Source organism: Temnothorax americanus, unplaced genomic scaffold, assembly GCF_048541705.1.
Source record: "Temnothorax americanus isolate GAGA-0224 unplaced genomic scaffold, ASM4854170v1 Scaffold22, whole genome shotgun sequence".
Lineage (NCBI taxonomy): Eukaryota > Metazoa > Arthropoda > Insecta > Hymenoptera > Formicidae > Temnothorax > Temnothorax americanus.
The window spans coordinates 3,036,517-3,056,250 of record NW_027509360.1 but is presented as its reverse complement, the minus strand read 5'-3'; the positions used below and the strand labels follow the sequence as shown (position 1 = coordinate 3,056,250).

At 32.5% G+C, this 19,734-nt stretch overlaps 2 protein-coding genes and 1 long non-coding RNA gene across 3 annotated transcripts in view; 2 read left to right on the top strand and 1 right to left on the bottom strand.

The window, feature by feature from the left end:
* Positions 1–19,734, top strand: part of LOC143898018 (uncharacterized) — a 223,763-nt gene that overhangs the window by 17,925 nt on the left and 186,104 nt on the right. The window lies entirely within an intron of this gene.
* LOC143898094 (uncharacterized) lies at positions 3,497–6,893 on the bottom strand. Its single transcript, XM_077407219.1, has 8 exons — positions 6,633–6,893; positions 6,222–6,455; positions 5,335–5,886; positions 5,134–5,256; positions 4,967–5,056; positions 4,744–4,878; positions 4,485–4,649; positions 3,497–4,165 (listed from the first exon to the last, which is right to left on the bottom strand). The coding sequence occupies exons 2-8, from the start codon at positions 6,433–6,435 to the stop codon at positions 3,921–3,923; spliced, it is 1,524 nt and encodes a 507-aa protein (XP_077263345.1). The 5' UTR covers positions 6,436–6,455; positions 6,633–6,893; the 3' UTR covers positions 3,497–3,920.
* On the top strand, positions 9,592–13,107 carry LOC143898091 (uncharacterized). Its single transcript, XM_077407216.1, has 2 exons — positions 9,592–9,739; positions 11,906–13,107. The coding sequence occupies exons 1-2, from the start codon at positions 9,731–9,733 to the stop codon at positions 12,215–12,217; spliced, it is 321 nt and encodes a 106-aa protein (XP_077263342.1). The 5' UTR covers positions 9,592–9,730; the 3' UTR covers positions 12,218–13,107.

Here is a 19,734-nt window from a genome sequence, read left to right as displayed (position 1 = left end):
TAAAGCGAAATAAGAAAGGAATAAACGTCACGTGACTACGATCGACTTTTACAATTTATCGTAATTATATTTTTTTTGTCTGCATCTATCGCGTTGTAATTTTAGAAAGTTTTAGTTATATTGCTATCTATGATCGAAAATGATCTAAATGTAAAAGATTAAAATGTGTCCCGGATTTATTACAAATTTCACATCTTGTCTCTTGCAAATATGTTTTACTCGATATCATTTTCTTAAATTCAACAACATGGACGTTGTTAAATAATGCAGATTACGCGTTCGTCGCGAATCCGAATTTACACCTGAAAGTATTTTTAAAATGTATGTCAAGTATACGGAGAGTCCATAGAGATGTTCGGCTGTGTGTGTGTGTGTGTGTGTGTGTGTGTACAGCCGGATATTAAAGATATAAATAGGAGAAACGGTCGATGATTAGTACAATGGAAGTAAAGTACAAGTGCAAGTTATTGTGTAATCATGACGAATCATCGATTCGCATTTTCTAATTCGCAACTTACGCGAAAGATCTTGACGTCGGCAAATTTCGAGAAACAGAAAGAATCTAGGTTGCACGAAAATATATTGGCGTCATCGAACTTGTACATTTACGTGGGCATGTATCTACAAGTCCCATGGAACAGCAAGTAGAACAACGTGGTTGATTTATGTGGAAATCCCGAGGCAATCGTATACATTGACTTTTATTAGCAATAAAAAATTAACTTCCAAATAAATGACGAAATTCGCAGCCGTCTTTACCTATAATTAGATTTTCGCGGATGCGGCTATTGTCTATTTTACGAAGCAACTGACTAACCGTGCAACACTAGTCTCGCGCGCTTGCCAAGCAGCCATTGAACTTTAAGAACATTTATCATTCGCGCGGACGACTTTTTCCACGATTATTCTTTCGCTATATGAACTTTGTCATCTAACGATACTTGGAAGTTTGCAGGAAAACGTAATTCACGCCCAACTCTATATATCTCACTAAATCCAACTTAAGCCATTCCTGGTAAAGATATATATTTTTTGTCGCTGTTGACTAAACAAAAGTACACGAGACACCACCATTAGAGTGGTTGTATCTCGAGGAATTCTCCGAATAGACTGCAGAGTGAATCCGAATCAGACTGAGAAGCGAATCAGAACGGAGGACGAAAAAAAAGAAAAAAAAACAGCTGAAAGGAAAGAGAAGGAGAAAAAGATATAAGGGCGAACTTGTGTCGAAGAGGATTTACCTCCGATATACGTCTGTGAACGTGGTCCACCTACACAGATACACATTGATCTCGCCCACGTGTGGATCCGCGAGACGAAAGCGCTTCAACTGTACACATACACAATAATGACGCAATTTAGGAGTAAAAAGGGACGTGCAAGAAGAAGGACAAGAGCGAAAACTCTCGCGGAGCTGCCACCGCGACCGAATTGAGAGTCGGTATATAATTATCGAGTCGACGGTTTCGCGGAACGCGGTTGACGAAACATCTATATTGGAGAACCGCGAGATCTTCATCGCAAACTATGGTACATTCGGGTCTCGAGCTCTTCTTTATTTCTCGATATTTCATCGTGTATTTTCTCGCGCTCTAATATCTTCTAGTTGAATTTGATTTCTCTTAAATGAAATTTTGGAGGTATATTATAATTTATAATGTATAAATTGTGTGGTGTGGTGTGGTGTGTGTGTATGTGTGTGTGATAAATAGTTCAATGTATTTAATAAAGAGCTTAATTACAGTTTTCTATTTCCACACGCTTTGTCAGGTATTATATATTATGATTTCTGTCGTTGGATTTTGGCGATCTTCAGATTAGTTTCTTCGTACTATTTACTTTGCAACTTTCTAGATTCTAAGAGATTTCGCAGTTTTCGCAAACTCGAGAAGAGTTGATTTAACTTTTGCTTGGTTTAATGAATCTCTAAGGACGCCTTTGTTTTTGCCGTTATTTCCACGCGCATTAATCATTGCTGCTATAATAAACAAAAATACATACATGATACATAGCATCACTATTGAAAAATAAGATATGATTCTGCGAGCTGTACTTTGTCGAGCTATCTTTTTTTTCTAGCAAGCTTTGATATTCCTCGTTGCTTTCCTTAGATTCTTTATCTTTTCCATTTATTTATTGACAAGTTTAATCTCAACTTTAATAACTAGTTATATAGGCTACTTCTTATTGGGCTATTTCATAATTTCCATGTAGTCTATCCGCTTTTCGAGCAAATAGAACGTTACGATTAAATATCGCGACAGGGAGAAATAATAAATAATAAAAAAATATAATATTTTTATTCTCTACCGCGAAGATATAGAAAATGGGAAAATATTTTATTTATTTTTATAATTTATTTTATAATTCTGGTTTATTTCACTTCTATATCGTCTACGTAGTTGTATTAAAGTTATCCAATTACTAATCTTAATGGTCCATTTTTAAGAGATGGAACGCTTTCTTCCTGTTCTATGTAGTTCAGGTGAACCTCGCGCAATATTTTATATGCTTCCTTAATTGCGCAGTAGCTGTTTCGCATTTGCGGGAACGAGAAACGGCGTATTGGCGCCAGGAGATTATCGTCCGAGAGAAAAGAGCAAACATACGGTCCATGTTGCTTATACTTACCTTAACACCGGTAACGTGCGTCAAACTGCCTATTTTTAGTTTTCTCTGTTTTCACTTTTCAGTTAGAACGTTAAGAAAAAAAACGGCAGCGCATGAAGCAGGTGCCGAAACGCTGCGAATAGTAGCAACACGGTGGAGAGACGACGATGACTAATTTAAGAATCGCGATGTACGCATTATTTTAATGCACCTGATCGAATGCGCTGATGTATGTACGTACGTGCGTTCGTCGCTTCCATTCGAGGGTCGTTTGAATCGTTTATACAGGGATAGCCGCAAATTCATGTTTATGCTTCATATGATAAGATGTATCTAATAAATTCGGAAGCGAGTTGTTCTAAGCAAAAAAACGTCGAAAAATCAAAAGCTTTTAAGTAACTTATAAGTAACTAGAAATAAAGAGTGAAATTTGAAGGTTGTTAATGGAATCAATAACACATTGAATCGCCGCTAACAAAATTTGGAGTGTATTAGATCGTATATTTAAAAAGGAAAACTGTGTAGGTATGTTAAAAACAGAGAGATATAGATGGTATGATATCCTACGTTTATAATCCGCGTCATTAAATAAAAAGCGCAAAATATTGGATGGGACCTTATCCCACCAGCATTCGGCGATATAATTTGACTATCAGCTTTAAAACAGTTTCGTGAAATATTTAACGAAATATTTATATTCGCGAGAATTGTACATTATTTGCTGAAAATTGTCAAATATTCCAATGTGTGTTTCAAGATCTCTTTCTTTATTCTCCTTTATTAATTTATACAAAATTCTTTAATACAATTCTTATAGAAATATATTTATTTAATTCTTATAATTCTTATAATATACTATGATTACATATTACATATAATTTATTTTAAATATCATATAATTCCTCTTAATTAATCGTGTTGAAATATCCAAATGTTATTTTAAATATTATTTTGCTATTTGATCGTATCATTAAAAATCTTCCGAGAATATATTTTTTAAACTTATACAGTTTGAAATAAAATTAATATCAACCGGGAAGATACGCAATTATAATATGTACATAATAAATAATAAAGAAATAATTAAATAACGAATAAAACATACAAAACTAAATCAATTTCTTATCTACAATAATAATAATAAAAATAGAGCTTTTGTGCTTGCCATGATTTTATTGAAATTCCTGGTTGGCATTAATTTTATTTCAAACTGTTTGAGTTTACAAAATATATTTCTTGGAAGATTTTTAATGATACGATCAAATATTCTTTATTAATTTTCTTTAATTTGCTTTAATTTTATTTTTAATTTATTTTACTGCAAGTGTGTCTTTTGTTTCGCTATCGTGTTGAATCGGTAGTTCCATAAAACTCGAAGAATCGGATGAATCAAGGGTATCGCAATGGCAATTTGAACAGTTACAGGTGTACGAAGAGTAGGACGAATAGGAATCAGATGAATATGATGAAGATGAATACGTTGAATAAGATGATCGTGACGAGTACGATGACTCGTCGGTGTAACTGCTGCCAGAATCTGATGACTCGTTGCTCTCTGAAAGAAAGAAAAAAACAGAGAGATCAGTTCCGGAAATATCGTATTTGAGACACGGTTGCGTGACTCTCGCGTGCAAATTCTCGGTAGAATCTATCAAACTGTTCAACATGAGAAATGGTTATTGTCTTAAGTGATATGGCGGGAATCATAATTATTTCGTAATATATTTAACATTCTGACAAAATTTGATGCATTTTTGAAAACCTAAAGGATTCGTTGAAATTAATACCCGTATTTAATAGTTGGGTCAATAAAGAGTTGAAACTTAGCTTTTGCGTATAAAGATATAAAATCGAGAATTGCAAAGACGTCTTACCTAAATCGTTTTTAATGCGTTTTATTTTCTCCTTGACAATTGTTATACGTCGGCTAAGATCCTGCATAGCTCTCGCAGTCTTTTTATTCTTTTTATGTTGTCTCATCTTTTCGTCATGCTCTTTTTCTCTCGAACATTTATTGTCAGCACGTTTTGCGCAGTTTTCTGGAAAATAATTATTAATTGATGTAAATTAACTGGAAATAGCCTTTGTGTCAACAAATTGAATGCATAGAAATATTTTGGATATTCCTCTTACTTCTGCATTGACATTTTATATTCTTCACGTTATTTATTTGTGATGATTTATTTGATTGGGCGTTTTTTTGCAGTTTGTTTTCGGGATTTTCTTCTTTCAGCTTCTTCTCTTTCAATTGATTAGGCATGTTTTTGTCTGGAAAATATATACCATTATTAAAATAAAAAGTATAAGATTTGTCTCGTTGTATAAGAATTTATATATTGGTTTTTCAGTGTCTTACCGCATTTCTCAGATTTAGTATTCTTCTCTATATTATTATTTTCTGCCACTTCACATTTTTTCTCCATTTCGCTAAGAAGTGTCGCGCAACCTAAGAAAATTTAATTATTATCAAAATAATTGAATACGAGAAAGAATATATATTTTAAACATCTTTTGTATACTTACTTTGCTCTTTCTTATCTTTTACATTATTTTTCGATGTGTTTTTATTTATTTTATTAGACTCCAAATTATTTTTTACTTTCACATTTGTTTTTTTCTTTCCGCTAAGCATGCTTGCGCCTGCATCTGAAAAATATTATATTTTCATTATTAAGAGTACACCGGGATGTAAAAATTTAAATGTATAATTGGTGCTTTATTTACTTTCGCCTTGCTCGTCTTTTGTGTTCTTCTTCGATAATTTTTGTTTTTCTTTGCGCCGAACATCTGTCTTTGATTTATTTTCAGAATCTTTAATTTTTGGTTTTTTAATTTCTGCCTTTTGATTCTCCCTTATTGATTCTCCTTTTTTTGCCATCTTTTTTGGTGTTTTAGATTTTTCTTTTTTAGGAGTGCTTGTTTGCAGATTTTTCTCACGGATATTTGTTATGTTCTGCAGAATTTCTTTATTTGTTATATGTTTGATTGAATCGACATTTTTCTCGCCGCTAGCTTCTGAAAATGTTTGGGTCTCTTTTTTTGCATTATCAATATCACATGGAAGTTCTTGTGAAATTGTTTGCTCAACCGTCTTAGAGGTCTGTCGAGGCTTTGTTGAATTTCTTTTCCTTTTATTCACTACAGTTTTTGCTTCAACAACGTTGCTATTCGTATTTGATGAAGTTCCAGGTAAATCCATCGGGTCCTTTATTGGAGACTTCACTGGGGATTTTTTCGTAGAACTTATTTTTCTTGGACTTTTCTTCGCGCTAAGACCTGTATAATCGTTATATTAGATTTATTTTATTTTAATATTTTTTTATTTATTTTATAGATATATCTTGCGATTATATTATTAAAAATTTGTAGTTATTGCAGATTTAGTTGCAAAGATTTAAATACTATTTAATAATATCTCTCATTACAATTTGAATTTTTTCAAAGATTGCAATAAGAGTGATATTATTAAAAAGTATTTAATTCTTTGTAACTAAATCTGTAATAAAATAAAATTTTAATAATATAATTTATTATTATATATCTTATATCTTTATACGTAAATAAAATAATTTTTTTTTAAATAATAAATTTTAATAAAATCTTGTCCTTACTTGCTTTAAGAGCCTTTTCTTGTGTAATCTTATTATCGAAATCATTCAGCACTTTCTGAATACAAGCAGCTTCACTCTTTTCAAACATTTTAACATCTGTCCAAGGATCGGATTGTAATATTTGGTCAACGTCGAGCGAACCGTTTGCAACGAACGATAATGCGGATCTTCGCACTTCGTTTTTATCGCTACGACTTTTCGTGCTACGACTCATATCACTTGCAATATTATCGCCTGTTAAAAAATATTTTAAATATCAATATAACATATATCATATTACAATCGAGAAGCGACGCAACGCACATTTTGCGATATGTCTTTGTGATTATTGGTGGAGAATTTAAAACAAAATCGTACACTAAAATTAGATATTAAAAAAAGTGAAAATTGCATATAGTATAATTTACTTACTTAGATCACAAAGATTCTCCTTTTTCTTTGTTCAAAGATATATTTATTGCAATCTATTTTGAACGGCAAACGCACTGCTTTAGCTATTTCAGTTTTCTATTAAAATATTACAAATAAATAAAATATCACGAAATAAATCCAGTATTTAAATAATAACGTGGAAAGATATTAATTCCTATATGAGAATTGTGGAACGCTTATACTAAGTATTATATCACATCCGTTCGAGACGAAAGACACTTCAGAACTATTTGAATTGTGTTTATACGTCGCGGATTAACCTTCTTAGACCCTTGCCAGAGATCGACATTCTTTTCCTGTGTTGGTATTTATTATGTCGACATGTAAATAACAAAAATAATGACTCTAGAGTCTAGAATACACAGAGGTAATCTTCGTAACTTGGATAATGTATACATTCTTTAAACCTTGAATATATATACCGTTACATTACGTACGTTACATATGTACGATTATTTAATACATTAAAAACTATTTTATCTTTAATAATTCTTTAATAAGTGATAATACTAATGTAATTCCGTGATAATATATATTTATATAATTTCTCATGAGAGACAAACTCTCTTAGCTTCAATAATGCATCGTCTCACACGAGGCCTATTGATTATAAAACGTGAAACGAGCGAATTGAAGATTCGATATATTTTATTTGCGTCACGATCTTTTTCGTCACGAAGCTTTTACGCCGCAATTTTTTTGCAACGTAAGTTCTTACGTTGCCATTATAACGACGTGGCATTATATCGACATAGGCACGCGTAGGCTTGGAGGACGTCAGAAAAACCGGATTATCGAGCGTGCTCTCTTAGCGGGACGGAAAAGAATTCAGTGACGTCATAGTGTCGAGGTGCCGGCGCACGGACTATACACATATAGCTAGTACCCGTAACATCTGGTCGATCGAGTGGAATAGGGCTTTGTGACGTCACACGGCCCTCGATGAGATCACTTGGTTGCTAGTGATGTCACAGTGTACTCCCTCGTCGCGTCGGCTGTAGCGTCATTCACTGCACATCGTACCTTTATCCATTTTAACTATCGATAGGAAAATTGAAGTAGAAGAAGCTGACACACCTTTTACAGGTCAGAGATAATTTACTCGGCTACATAGCGGTGTTTCTTTTTGAAGGTTGATAAAATCGGTCTTTACGCTGATCGGATGAGACATTTTCCTTTTTCCTTTAATTATTAATGTTGTAGGGTAGAGGCATTAATAGATGTATTTCAAGTTTATGAACAATATTCAGTTATCCTTTTTTCGCAAAATAAAAGTAAGCAGATAGTTGAAATCTTAGGTAACATGATTCATCTAGCTCGTATAATCGAAGATCGAGACTATGAATTGTGTCACTGTAAAAATAGGTTTTATAAAGTAAGATATTTTTAAAAAAGATCTCCACTCATTGAACATTTTTTAAGATATCTGATATCATAAAACTTGGAAATAAACAGCACAGCATTATACGAATAAAATAATGCAGTAATTCTGAGTCGTCAGATTTTATATATACTTTTGCGAATGTATAATACTTTTGTGAGTTACAATACGTGACGTATAAATTGACCGTTGGATACAATTCATTGGGCAATTTTCAATAAATAAATGTCTCTCTCTCTCTCTTTCTCTCTCGCTTTAGGCTTTTAAGATAATATTTATATATGCAAAATTGTCAGCGCCAATTGGTATGAATCAGTGATGCAATTTAACGATTTTGTGAAATTGCTTTTTCATCGGTTCATTGGTTTACAAAAAGAATGATAAGTAAGAGTGATTATTAATGATCGCAATTAATAAGTCTGAACTTCAAGCGACGTCAATGACGTGTTCGATTTTTTATTCCGCTCTACGTAAAGAACGAAAAAAAAATATTTTCTTCTTTCTTTATTTTATATATTTTTATGCAGGATAGTAATATTGAATACGTCAATTTAACGTTATTTGATTATTATTATTAGATAATTCCGGAAATAAAATTTTGGAAATAATTGAAGCTTGATCAGATCTTATAAAGTATAGTTAAGTTATTAAATATTTTAGGCCATAAATAAATAAATTTATGAAAGAGAGAAGGAACATTTTGCCTATCATTTTTATCTGTTTGCGGCATCGAGATCTAAATTTACTGAAAGCTTTTTAAAGCTCTAATGAGAATCAGACTCGTTTATATTAATAATCACGTCAATCAAGCTGTTCCGCGTACATGGCAATCAAATAGTAACTATAATGAAAGGTTATATATTCAGAATACTATTATTATACGTTGCTATAGTGCAATCCATAGACTTAATATAATCCGTGCACGTGCTTTAGTGCACGTGTCAGAACAATGTATTTTTCAAGACAGGTGGTATATCGCATTGTCGAGACGTTAACAATGTCCGAGGAACATCGATTTCTGTCCGAAAATTCGAGGTCTTCCATATCGTCGCTGCGCTTTGGCTTATTTTTACTCGCGCGAAAACATGGAATTAATAGATTGATTTTACAAACAACTCGTGTGAGAGATCGTGTACAGCTCTGCAAGTAATAATAGCAACTGTAATTGTTTAATCATGATAGCGATGAAACCAGTTTTTAGATATTGGATCATGATTAATCTAAAAATACACGAAAGATCTTTCGAAGCATTAACACATGTTAAAAGATCTATCATAGTCCCGATATTACACTAGAAAAATATTAGATATACATATATGACGTTACATAAAAAGAAAAAAGTTTTTTTTTTTTTAATTTTTTACGATCAAAACTCGCCAATATATTCTTCATGATCATCTTTTATCTTAATAAAAAAATTCTGAAAGAGTTCATGTCTACGCCATTGCGGATGTAAGCAGAGGTTGACGGCTGTTGAGAGTAATAACTTTAGCAGAAAGAAAAGAAAAAATAAATCTAAAAGAAATATATATCTTGCCTCGGGGATCACGATCGTTTGACTCACGAAAATAAAACGTCGATTCTCCACCATGCGGTAAGACCGGTGCTCACACGCATATACACGTATACCTATACTTATATAAAAGTGTCATCGTGCCATTCTCGAGAATAGTTGGGCGCTGCGCATCGAGCGAACATGATCGAGGTAAGACGAAATCAGAAATTCCGCGATAAGAAATATAAAGAAAAAAAAAGAACGCGTGCACATGATTTCCGCGAGTGACGTCGGTTTCACGTGTCGGCTGGTTGAACACGTAATTCCATCCGGAAAAAGTGAAAATTTCCTCGTCAAAGTCCCGATTGTATAACTTTTGTCGGATCGAAACGTGCATTGGGATTTGACGAAGTGAAGGGATTCATGCGATGGGAGTCACGCGAGACTTGAAACTTGAAATATAAAAAAGTGTATGACAAGTGTAAAAGTTTACATTGACCAAGCGATTGACTCTGATTCTGATTATAGTGCTAGAATTTTTAATGCTAAATTGCTTTTTTAGAGATAGCTCAGCTGATTATGTCATGAAAGATTCGTTACTGTCGTTTTTTAAAGTTATTAATAAGTTTTCGTTATATAAAGATGTCGTTTTTACTGACTCACTCTTTCTCTTAAATTCTTGAATAAATAACATTTGAAGAAAGTAAAAATAACTTCTTGATTTTTAATAAAAAATGAAAAGTTAACCTGAATATAAATATAGGCGCGTAAAATGATAAGTTATAAGCATGGCATTTACATTTTTGTTGAAGTTTCTTTTTATCGTCAAACGAAATATTTTTGGAAAATAATGTCAAACTATTTTGGTTTTCGGATAATTTTGCTTCACTATTAGCAAGAAGATTTGCAATTGAATTTTGTGGCTAAAATTACGCGAACGGTTAGCGTGATTGTATGGGCAGGGGTTTGTCGTTCGCCTAATTTTAGCCATTGAAATTTAATTATGAATATGTTACTGAAGGCAAAGGCGAAGTTACTCTTGGAGGTAATTGACGATGTACGAATAAATCGTTATAGTAATTAATAACGTTGGAATATTCTTGGGAAAGATTGCGTCACGATAAAGACGCTTAGCTGGTGACGATTAATTGGAAGAAATAATTATAGACAGTGGAAAAATTTATGTTTGAAATGATTCCTTGAGTGTTCAAATTAGCAATTGATTTTAGAGACGCGAACACCTTATTTCGGTAATCTGTCCTCGCAATCGGTAACGGGGAAAAATCCTTTTTATCCAGTACAAAAATAACTTTGTCTCGTTCGAAGAATTTCTAGTCAATCGCGAGAAAGTGGGTTATCTTTCAACCTGTTCGCGATTTGGGTCAAGTGAAGTGGAGCCCGAGATCGCGTCTACGTAAAATAGCGAGGGTGTGAGGATCTCACACGTATTTCTATCTACCTACCTGCGAGTGTCGCGTCAAATCGTCGTCGTCCGCTTTAAATTTTCACGAGATTCCCCAATGAATTCAATCTCCAGGCGGTTTCCACCGCACCGGTTCTATGTATTTGCGCGACGCAATAAAAAGTCATAAATTCGTGGCTGCGTTGCCAAGCGAGGCATCTCCAAGCGATTTATCTCCGCTCAGATCCTCCGGCGACTTCGAATTAATTTCGCGTAAATCCCGTGTATGCCACGTTAAAAAAAATAAATCTTGCGTGCGTGATCCTTTGGCGATGGAACTTCGCGCTTTTTTGCGGGACATTGACTGAGGGCCAGTCTAAACAATTTGAAATCTAGACATTATATATATGTATATATATATATATATATATTATTCCTATTAATATTATTAATATTATTCCTATATATATATATATATATATATAGGAATAATATCAATTCACATAATTAAATCTATAATCGATTTAATAATAACGCTAATAAGTATTTTTTAAATTACTGCAAAGAATTTTAGCTACAAATTTTTAACATTAAATACTAAATATTTTGATAATTAATTATGGAATTTAGGCTTTTTAAATTAAAGTCTCTTTTAGTTTAAATGAACAATATGATTTTTTGTTAATTAATTTTGTTCCAGATATTCAAATCGCTGAAAGCATTTTATTTTAGATTAATTATAATTCAAAAAGCATTGAAATTTTAATATTTATATTAGGAATAGAATTCTGTGTTCTCTCAACGCGAACCTACTGCAGTTAAAATCAAGAGTGACGCTTCTTGAATATTTATTCGGAATATTTGGATTAATAACAGAAAGCATAATTATGCAATTGTTTTCTAAGCGCAAATGAAGATCTTGTATAACACACACCCCGGTGCAACCGCATTGCATTCAAATGCTTTTGATGCAGTTTCTGGTACTATTCCTTGGCGTTTACGGGGCATTGGCGGCTCCTCATGCACCTCACGTGAGTCATGATTCTCATCTGGACAATAATGCGGAAGTGGTCGATGGGCAGTTTCCCGGTACCGAGAATCTAAACGAAAAGGCACTTCCAATATCTCGCTTATTTGCCACGGGGACGAATAATCTGCCGACGAGAAATAATCTGGCTGAGAGATCTCAAGTACCTCAACGACTTCCCGGGACGGCGAATCTGGCGGAAAAGCGAATACCTGATAGCGTTCTGAAAAGATTGTCGCAAGTGGTTGATGTCAAATAAAAGAAAGAAAATTGCAGTCTAAGATGTAATTATTTTATTCGATAACATTCAAAATATATTTGACTGCTGTCAATATTGATATCCGAATAATTCATATAATTGCATGAGTCTTTTTATTAAGATTAAAACACATTTCCAATATTTAATAATTTTATTGCAAAAAGAAAGCAAGAATCTTTCTGAAAATTATATGGACACGTACACGTTACGATCTCATAACGATTATGTCATTGTGCATGTGCATTATATTAATAATGAAGAAAATTTCAATGGTCTGAGAGAATACAAATCATCGAAATAAAGAATTAATACATTCTATATTAACATAGATGTCATAGATAAACCAATTACTTTAGAAGATTTATGAATAATATAATCCGAAAGAAAAATTTGTTGAAATAATTACATTTGATTATAATAGGATCGTATAATAACAAATGTACATACATAATCACCGATTATTGCATTATCTACTACAAAGTAAATAATTCCGAGTTACTATGTAACAATAATGTAATTATGAGAGTGACAAAATGATTCGCGGATGAAGCCGCAGGAGAAAATATGCAATTTACATTTTTTTCTTTCCTCTTCTCTTTTCTCTCTTCGTTATTATCTCCCAGGATTGCTATTATGCACTTGCATATAGCAATTCTATGGACAAATAGAAAAATGTCACCCTAATAATTCGAAGCAAGAAATAAAGAAATGAACTTCATCGTCGATATAATTACGCAATTTATTTTTCTATCTTTTGTGCCCCGAACTATTTTGTTAATAACAAAATCGCTAATTTGTAAAATCGAATTTACAACGTGTTTGATGACAACGTTAGCAAAAATATAATAATACAATTACTCTAGAATATTAGAATAAAATATAATAAATTGTTTTATAATGGGGAACAATATATAACAATATGAAATATTGATTTTTTAAATGAATAAATTATTCGATTATCTTTCGGTTATTTTATGGAATTTATGGAAATCATATAATGTTCTTTACATTGTTTCGCGTACATAACGTTCGTCGGTAAAGATGAAAATGCTATCTAAAACACATGAGTTTATATTATGAATAAATTGAAATTGAAATTTATGTGGTAATAGCAATTGTGACTATTATACATATATATAATTTTTGTTTATATTATACCTTAAATTGCGAATCTCTAAGATATCAGCGGTCAATAGTAATATCGGCAGTCAGTACGCAGTTATCGGATTACTTGCGAAAAAGAGGTACCGATAGCGTTTGTATCGATTTCATTTACTGTTCACTTTATTCGAGAGATAACGCCACAAACAAAATTTAGAGGCATAAACGATACATAGATTAATCTAAAATAAAGATTGAAAAGGATAAGAGAATATAGCACTCACAAATTCAAACAAAAGATCTGCATTTAACTTAAATTACCTTCGATGGAGATTAGAGTGTTTATTACAACTTAGATATTTATATTTATAATTATATACGTTATGAAGATTTCAAATACTCCAATGCGTTTACAAATACAAACGTGGAATATCATTTGTTCGTTATAAGAAAACATATTTATTTCTTGTCTAAATAATCTTTATTATAGATTTGGAAATATCTCTTTATTTAAACAGAATTATCCTTAACTTTTATTTTTTTACCTTTTTTTTTGCATAAAAGAAGTGAAAATATTTACTCATACAATCAATATGTCACGCTCTTCTAAGATTGGCGTGCCACCTCTTAGCTTCTGCTGTTTCGTACTTGCCGGACATTATTTCGTTGGCGAATTGCACCAAGTCATGGCAGTCCTTCGTACGTGTTAAACTTTAATCCAGTCGGCGTTTGGATTTAATACACGCAACCGATTAACAGCGAGATTACACAGGGCTCTACGTGCAGTCGTCGAGCTTATGGTAGCTTTAAACTAAAATTAGCTAAACTTCGCGTATCTTCGATACCGCGCCTTATTCCAGCAGCGCCTCGTGTTGATCGTCGAGCGCGAGGATAATAGGATTTCAGCTCACTCGAAAAACTTGACTTAACCGCGTCTATCTAGAAAATCTGCAATCTAATTAATATATATTAAGATAAAACTGCGATTATAGAAGACGAGAGAACTATCAATTGGGATTAATTTATAATTAACTGATATAAGAATTATGTTTTGATATAAATAATTCGATTAGATTTTTTTTATCAGACATTCCGAATCTGATGTAAAATTATGATTCGTGAATTATAACTATGAGATCCTTAAAAATAGCCTATACAAATTATAGATTTGACCTAAAATACCTTTACTATATCTTTTTTTAAACACAATATAAAGTATAGATCATCGAATTATTCCCAGATCGCTTAAAACGGCTACATCCGACACACGCTATCTTTCACACACAAAAGCGTCTTCAATCCACAATTACATTTCGATCGGGCATGTGTAATCTCGGAATTCTCGCGAAAAAGCGGTGAAAATTGCCAAACCAGTTCTGTGAGGCTTTATCTCCTCTTCGTGCATACGCTATTACGTGCTATTATAGCGCGACATCTTCACGAAGTGTGAAATCTAATATTCACGCCGCACACAGGTTGTTGCTTCAAGCGCGTGTCCCTGTTCTCATACATTCGTGTCCGTGTGTGTGGTGTCTACTCCGACACATGCCATTCTGGTCGGGACACACGCGATGCGCGAATCAGAGAGAGAGAGAGAGAGAGAGAGTGAGAAAGAGAGAGAGGGGAAGGGGGGAATCTGCGCATTCGCTTCCACAACCGCTAATCTTAACGGAAAAGGATGGTGTTTGCACGGTTAGAGGGGTAGCGCCGACAGGTTACGGTTTCGGAGGCGATTCAAAGACACCGACTACACTAGTGCAACAGCAGTGCCCCCCGGTCAGGTGGGTTAACCGGCTTCTAACTTTGGCCGACGCCAGCCGACGCTGCTTGCACTCGCGAAATTGGTCGATTAAAGCCGCCCACACACGTATACACGCAAAATCCGCACGATGCATTGCGCATTCAAACACGATAATTGCACTGTTAAGCAGATAGAGATCCGAAGATTACCGGCCAACATTGTGATGCCCATGAGAAATCATATGATTTCAGTTTCACATCTCGATTTGTTAAATTGAATATGTATAAGAACATAATAAAACAGAATAAATAACGCACGCACGGAGAGAGAAAGAGAAAAAATCAGGACAATATGTATTTAATTAATCATTTTATAATCAAATGAATTTTATAAGTTATAGATTATTTTTTACTTCTATACGAATAATAGAGTTACGTAATAAATTAATTTTTTTGTGCGAAGGCTGGATGATATGTCTATATTTGTCGAAGAAATCATAATAGCGAAAGGGCACTATGGTAGCAAAAGGGCACTACTCGCTTTCAGAGTATCGGATTGCGATTCGGCAGAGGCATGTTGTAGTGCTACAGTTCCGATGGACGGATGCAATATCGCTGATATCGTTGCCTGGAAACAAAGCAAACTGCACATTTCCTCGTTGAGTAACAACGCGATATAGCTACTTAATATATAATTCTTTTATTATAATATCTTACTCTTTTTCTGTCTTTTATATGATAAAGTTTATTATCTGATAATAAAAAGTTTAAAAAGAAGATTACGCGAGAAACTCTTTATATTGAGGAGCAATGAATCAAAGTTTTTCTAAAAATATAGGTACTGAAATTTTTAAATTATATTAAAATTGAATTGTTATACTATATACTTATATTTTTATACTGTATTAAACTACAGTGGAATTGTTAAATAAATCAAAATTTACATTTTGTTTAAACTCTTAATGGTCAAAATACTGTCACGATTATTCTTTTAATGAAATGTTTGAAAATCTGTTTCTCAGTTTTTTGCACATACATACATTTATGTTGCATGTAGACTATCGATAATGGAATAAAGTAATGCCTTTTTGAATTTAATTATTAATATCTCTTTAATTAAATGATCATAGTACATGCGATGTAAAGTAAAATAAGTAAAAATATTCCCAGCACACACAGTACTCTAAAGCTGCACGTTTAAAATGGTGGATACGTTTTAGCAAAATAGTCGTCGCTATGAAGTCATAACATTTTAAGTTATACACGGAGCACGTGAAGAGATTCATTAATGGAAAATGCGGAGTAGCTAGGTAAATACGCGTGCTGTATACGTTTACACGCAATATCGTTAGTAAGTTCTAAGCGCATTTAGCATGTAAGCACGCGTTTGTAAACGCTTTTTGCGAAAGAAAAATCGAGAGAGAATTTCAATGATGATAATGTAAATCATCGCTTTTTAAAAAAACCATCGGTGACTTTAAAACTTTTTTGAGTTATTCTTTTGCATGGTTTCGACTTTCTAGCCTATAAAAAAAATTCAATCTATATAAGGATCGATAATTGATAAGCGCAGATTTTGAAAATAATTTGAAGTAGCGATTCATATGATTTATTAAGAAAGTATTTTACCTTAACTAATCAATAAAATGATGATAAATAAAAGATTGTAAATTTAAAGATATTTAAAATATTAAAATGTAAATTTTTTAAACACTTTCTAATTTGATGGTTGAACTTTTAAAAAATCATTATATAAAGAGTATTAAATAAATTAAACTTTAATCTGTTTAACAAACTTGTGGAAATTTTCTCAATGATACTAGCGATTTTCTGTCATCTTGATTCTTAGTTTTCCTTTTTCTTCCTCTCTTTTTAAAGTTATCCCATCTGCCCGCAAGGGACAATATCGTTTAGTTTAAACCTTTCCGAGACCGGAAGCTTAATTTTAGGTTTCTGGCGATTCAACCTAATTTTATTGTATTTATGGGCTTAACAGTATTAAAATTTCTTTAAAAAATGATTATCTATCTCGATACTTTAATAGCTGCGACTCCGGAATGAGGGAACGGATTTGACCCCTAACGCGGTGGCTGAAAATTATTAGATTTACCGGTATTCACCAATGATATTCACAGAATACCGAAAACACTATTTGTTGGCTAAAATTACTTCTTTTATTGTGCATTTATTTCGAAATACATTGATATTACTTTGTATAATCACTTTTTACTACCTCATACCTTACAAAGTATGACATAATTATGTTTTTATACATGTTTTTTAACAAATTTTTTTATTGCAAATAACGAACAATCATTTTAACAATAAACAATAATATAACATTCAAATACAGCAAAAAAATGACCCGTAAAAATTTTGTCTCCCGGAAGCCTAATATTACTACGTCTTTATATATCTTGTCTACAGTTCACATAATAAATGTTACGTAATACGCTTGAAAAATGAACTTTGCCGTTGAGTTGTAAAAATATATACTTATCATCTTTAACTTCTATGACGACCGATTCTTTGAAGTACCGAGAAAGTTGAAGAGCCCAGGAAAGGGAACTGAAAGAAGGTTCTATTTTCTATCGTCAAACTCGGCGGGCTTCTTGAATCGTCGTTACTCGGAACAAGGGAGGTAAAGTGTCTTTGCATTTGATTCGTAGTTACAATGGCGATTGCCTTCGCCAAAGCGTGAGTGCAGTTCGCTATTGTTCCTCAGCATGTTGCCTCGAAAAGGGCCTTTCGGAGAAGCGTAACTTCTCAAGACCCATTGGGGATCGACAAATCGTGTAATATTCCGATCATATTGGATATCAAGTTGAAGAGTTCGCAATGATACAATATTGATTGAATATTCCAAAACAATTAATGCTATTTAAAGCCAAGGGAAAAGTAGGTCATCTTTGATAAACAAATTTAATACATTAGGATACTACAAACGCGCTACGTTTATTTATTTCCTGATCAATATTTCTTAGTGTATGATTTAAGAAACAAATATTTAAATTATTAATACTTTTTATTTTTTAAATATTAAAAAATTTTTTTCAAGATTTTTTAAAATTAAGTTTAAAACATATTTATTATTATTTTATTTTTTTATATTGCGCTTACAGAGTACTCATATTATAATTTCGCCAGAAATATCTTTTTTACGTTCACCTTTCTTTTTTTAAGACAATATCAAACTAATCTAAGAGAAATTGATAAGATCGTTTTTCTTTTGCAACAACAATTAAATATAAATGTTTTAGTTTAAAAAATGATTTTTCTTTTTTTTTTTTTTGAAAGTGAATATAATGTATTTATCACGATGCAATGGTTTATAGAAAAAATTTAAAAACAATTATTTATTTTTTGGTAAAACATTAATTGTTTTTTAGTTAAAGATGGTTTTTACATCTGCATTTAAAAGTTTATTTAAGCTTGTACGTTTTAAATTTACGTAACTCGGGTCTGACCGTTGAGCTCTCAATTTGCGCATTGTAAAATGTAGATAACGAGTGTAACAGGGAATTAGAAAGTTTTTCAGCCTTCCCTCTTCAACTGAGAGCTCAGCTTGTGTCCTCTGACGAATGACTTCGTTGATCCAGCTCGCGTTTGCTATGAAATCGGAAGCGAGCAGATCCGACAGAAAGAAGAAACTTTAGCGCAAACGAATGGATCCTCACGCTTTAAGCGACAGTTATCCGTGCACTGTTAATGCGTCTAACTAGCTCGCTTCTCTCGCTATCCACGCACCTGCGTCCTCTTTCCTCTTCCCGTGTAACAGCATCCTTTGCCGAAACCCGGGAACTAGCTTTGCGCGTAGAAATAACGTATACACATAATTGGACCGCACAACGCGTTTCCATTTTAACCTATATGCAGTATCATACAAAGTAAAAATAATCTTACTCATGTACACCATATATAGAGGATATGTGAGTCATATATCTTTTTATATAAATCTCTGCTCTGTTTTTGAAGAGGTGGAAACTTTATTAAGACCAAAGTTATATTCGCTTCTCGGACAGAGTGCTTTTTATGGCCACTGAAAGCTTTGAATGCACATTTAAATAGCCCTTTGAATATTTTACTTTATTTACAGTTTTACTATATATATATATTTAAATATTTTATTTAAAAATTCTATTTTTGTTGCAATGTAGTAATGGATTGAATTAAGAACCGATAACCGGGTAACGTATAATGAAAGTATATATATTGATTTTTCTTTCTTATGTGAAGATTTACTTTTGTATAACATCATATGTTAACTTCTCGACATATACATATGTATATAGGTAAATGAGGTAAATGGAATCATTTGGTAGCTTTCATTAACCTTGTTTGAATTAAATTGAAATCGAGCGTGATTACTTTATTATTTTGCGGGAGCTACAGTAAATGCTTGGAAACGCGTAGTAAAAGATTCGAGAAAAATCATCGATTCTATATTGTATCTTTTCATTAATTTTTACGGATACTAATTAGTATTACATTGATAATTAATTGGAGAATAAAGAATAATACATTTTTTTGTTTTTTTATTTTTTGCTTTTGATGCATATTATATTGATACTTTTTGCAATGCAGATTATTTCAACAAACTTGGACAATGTTACTGAATCACGTCAAATTTTTAAAATAATTAAGTTTTTAAAGAAAATAAATATTTAATTATAAAT

Coding starts and splice junctions, on each gene's coding strand:
- LOC143898094 (XM_077407219.1), bottom strand. CDS start 6,435: ATGAGTCGTAGCACGAAAAGTCGTAGCGATAAAAACGAAGTGCGAAGA. Junction 5,057..5,133: donor AAAAGATAAGAAAGAGCAAA/GTAAGTATACAA, acceptor AAATTTTCTTAG/GTTGCGCGACACTTCTTAGC. Junction 4,650..4,743: donor TATAAAATGTCAATGCAGAA/GTAAGAGGAATA, acceptor ATTATTTTCCAG/AAAACTGCGCAAAACGTGCT.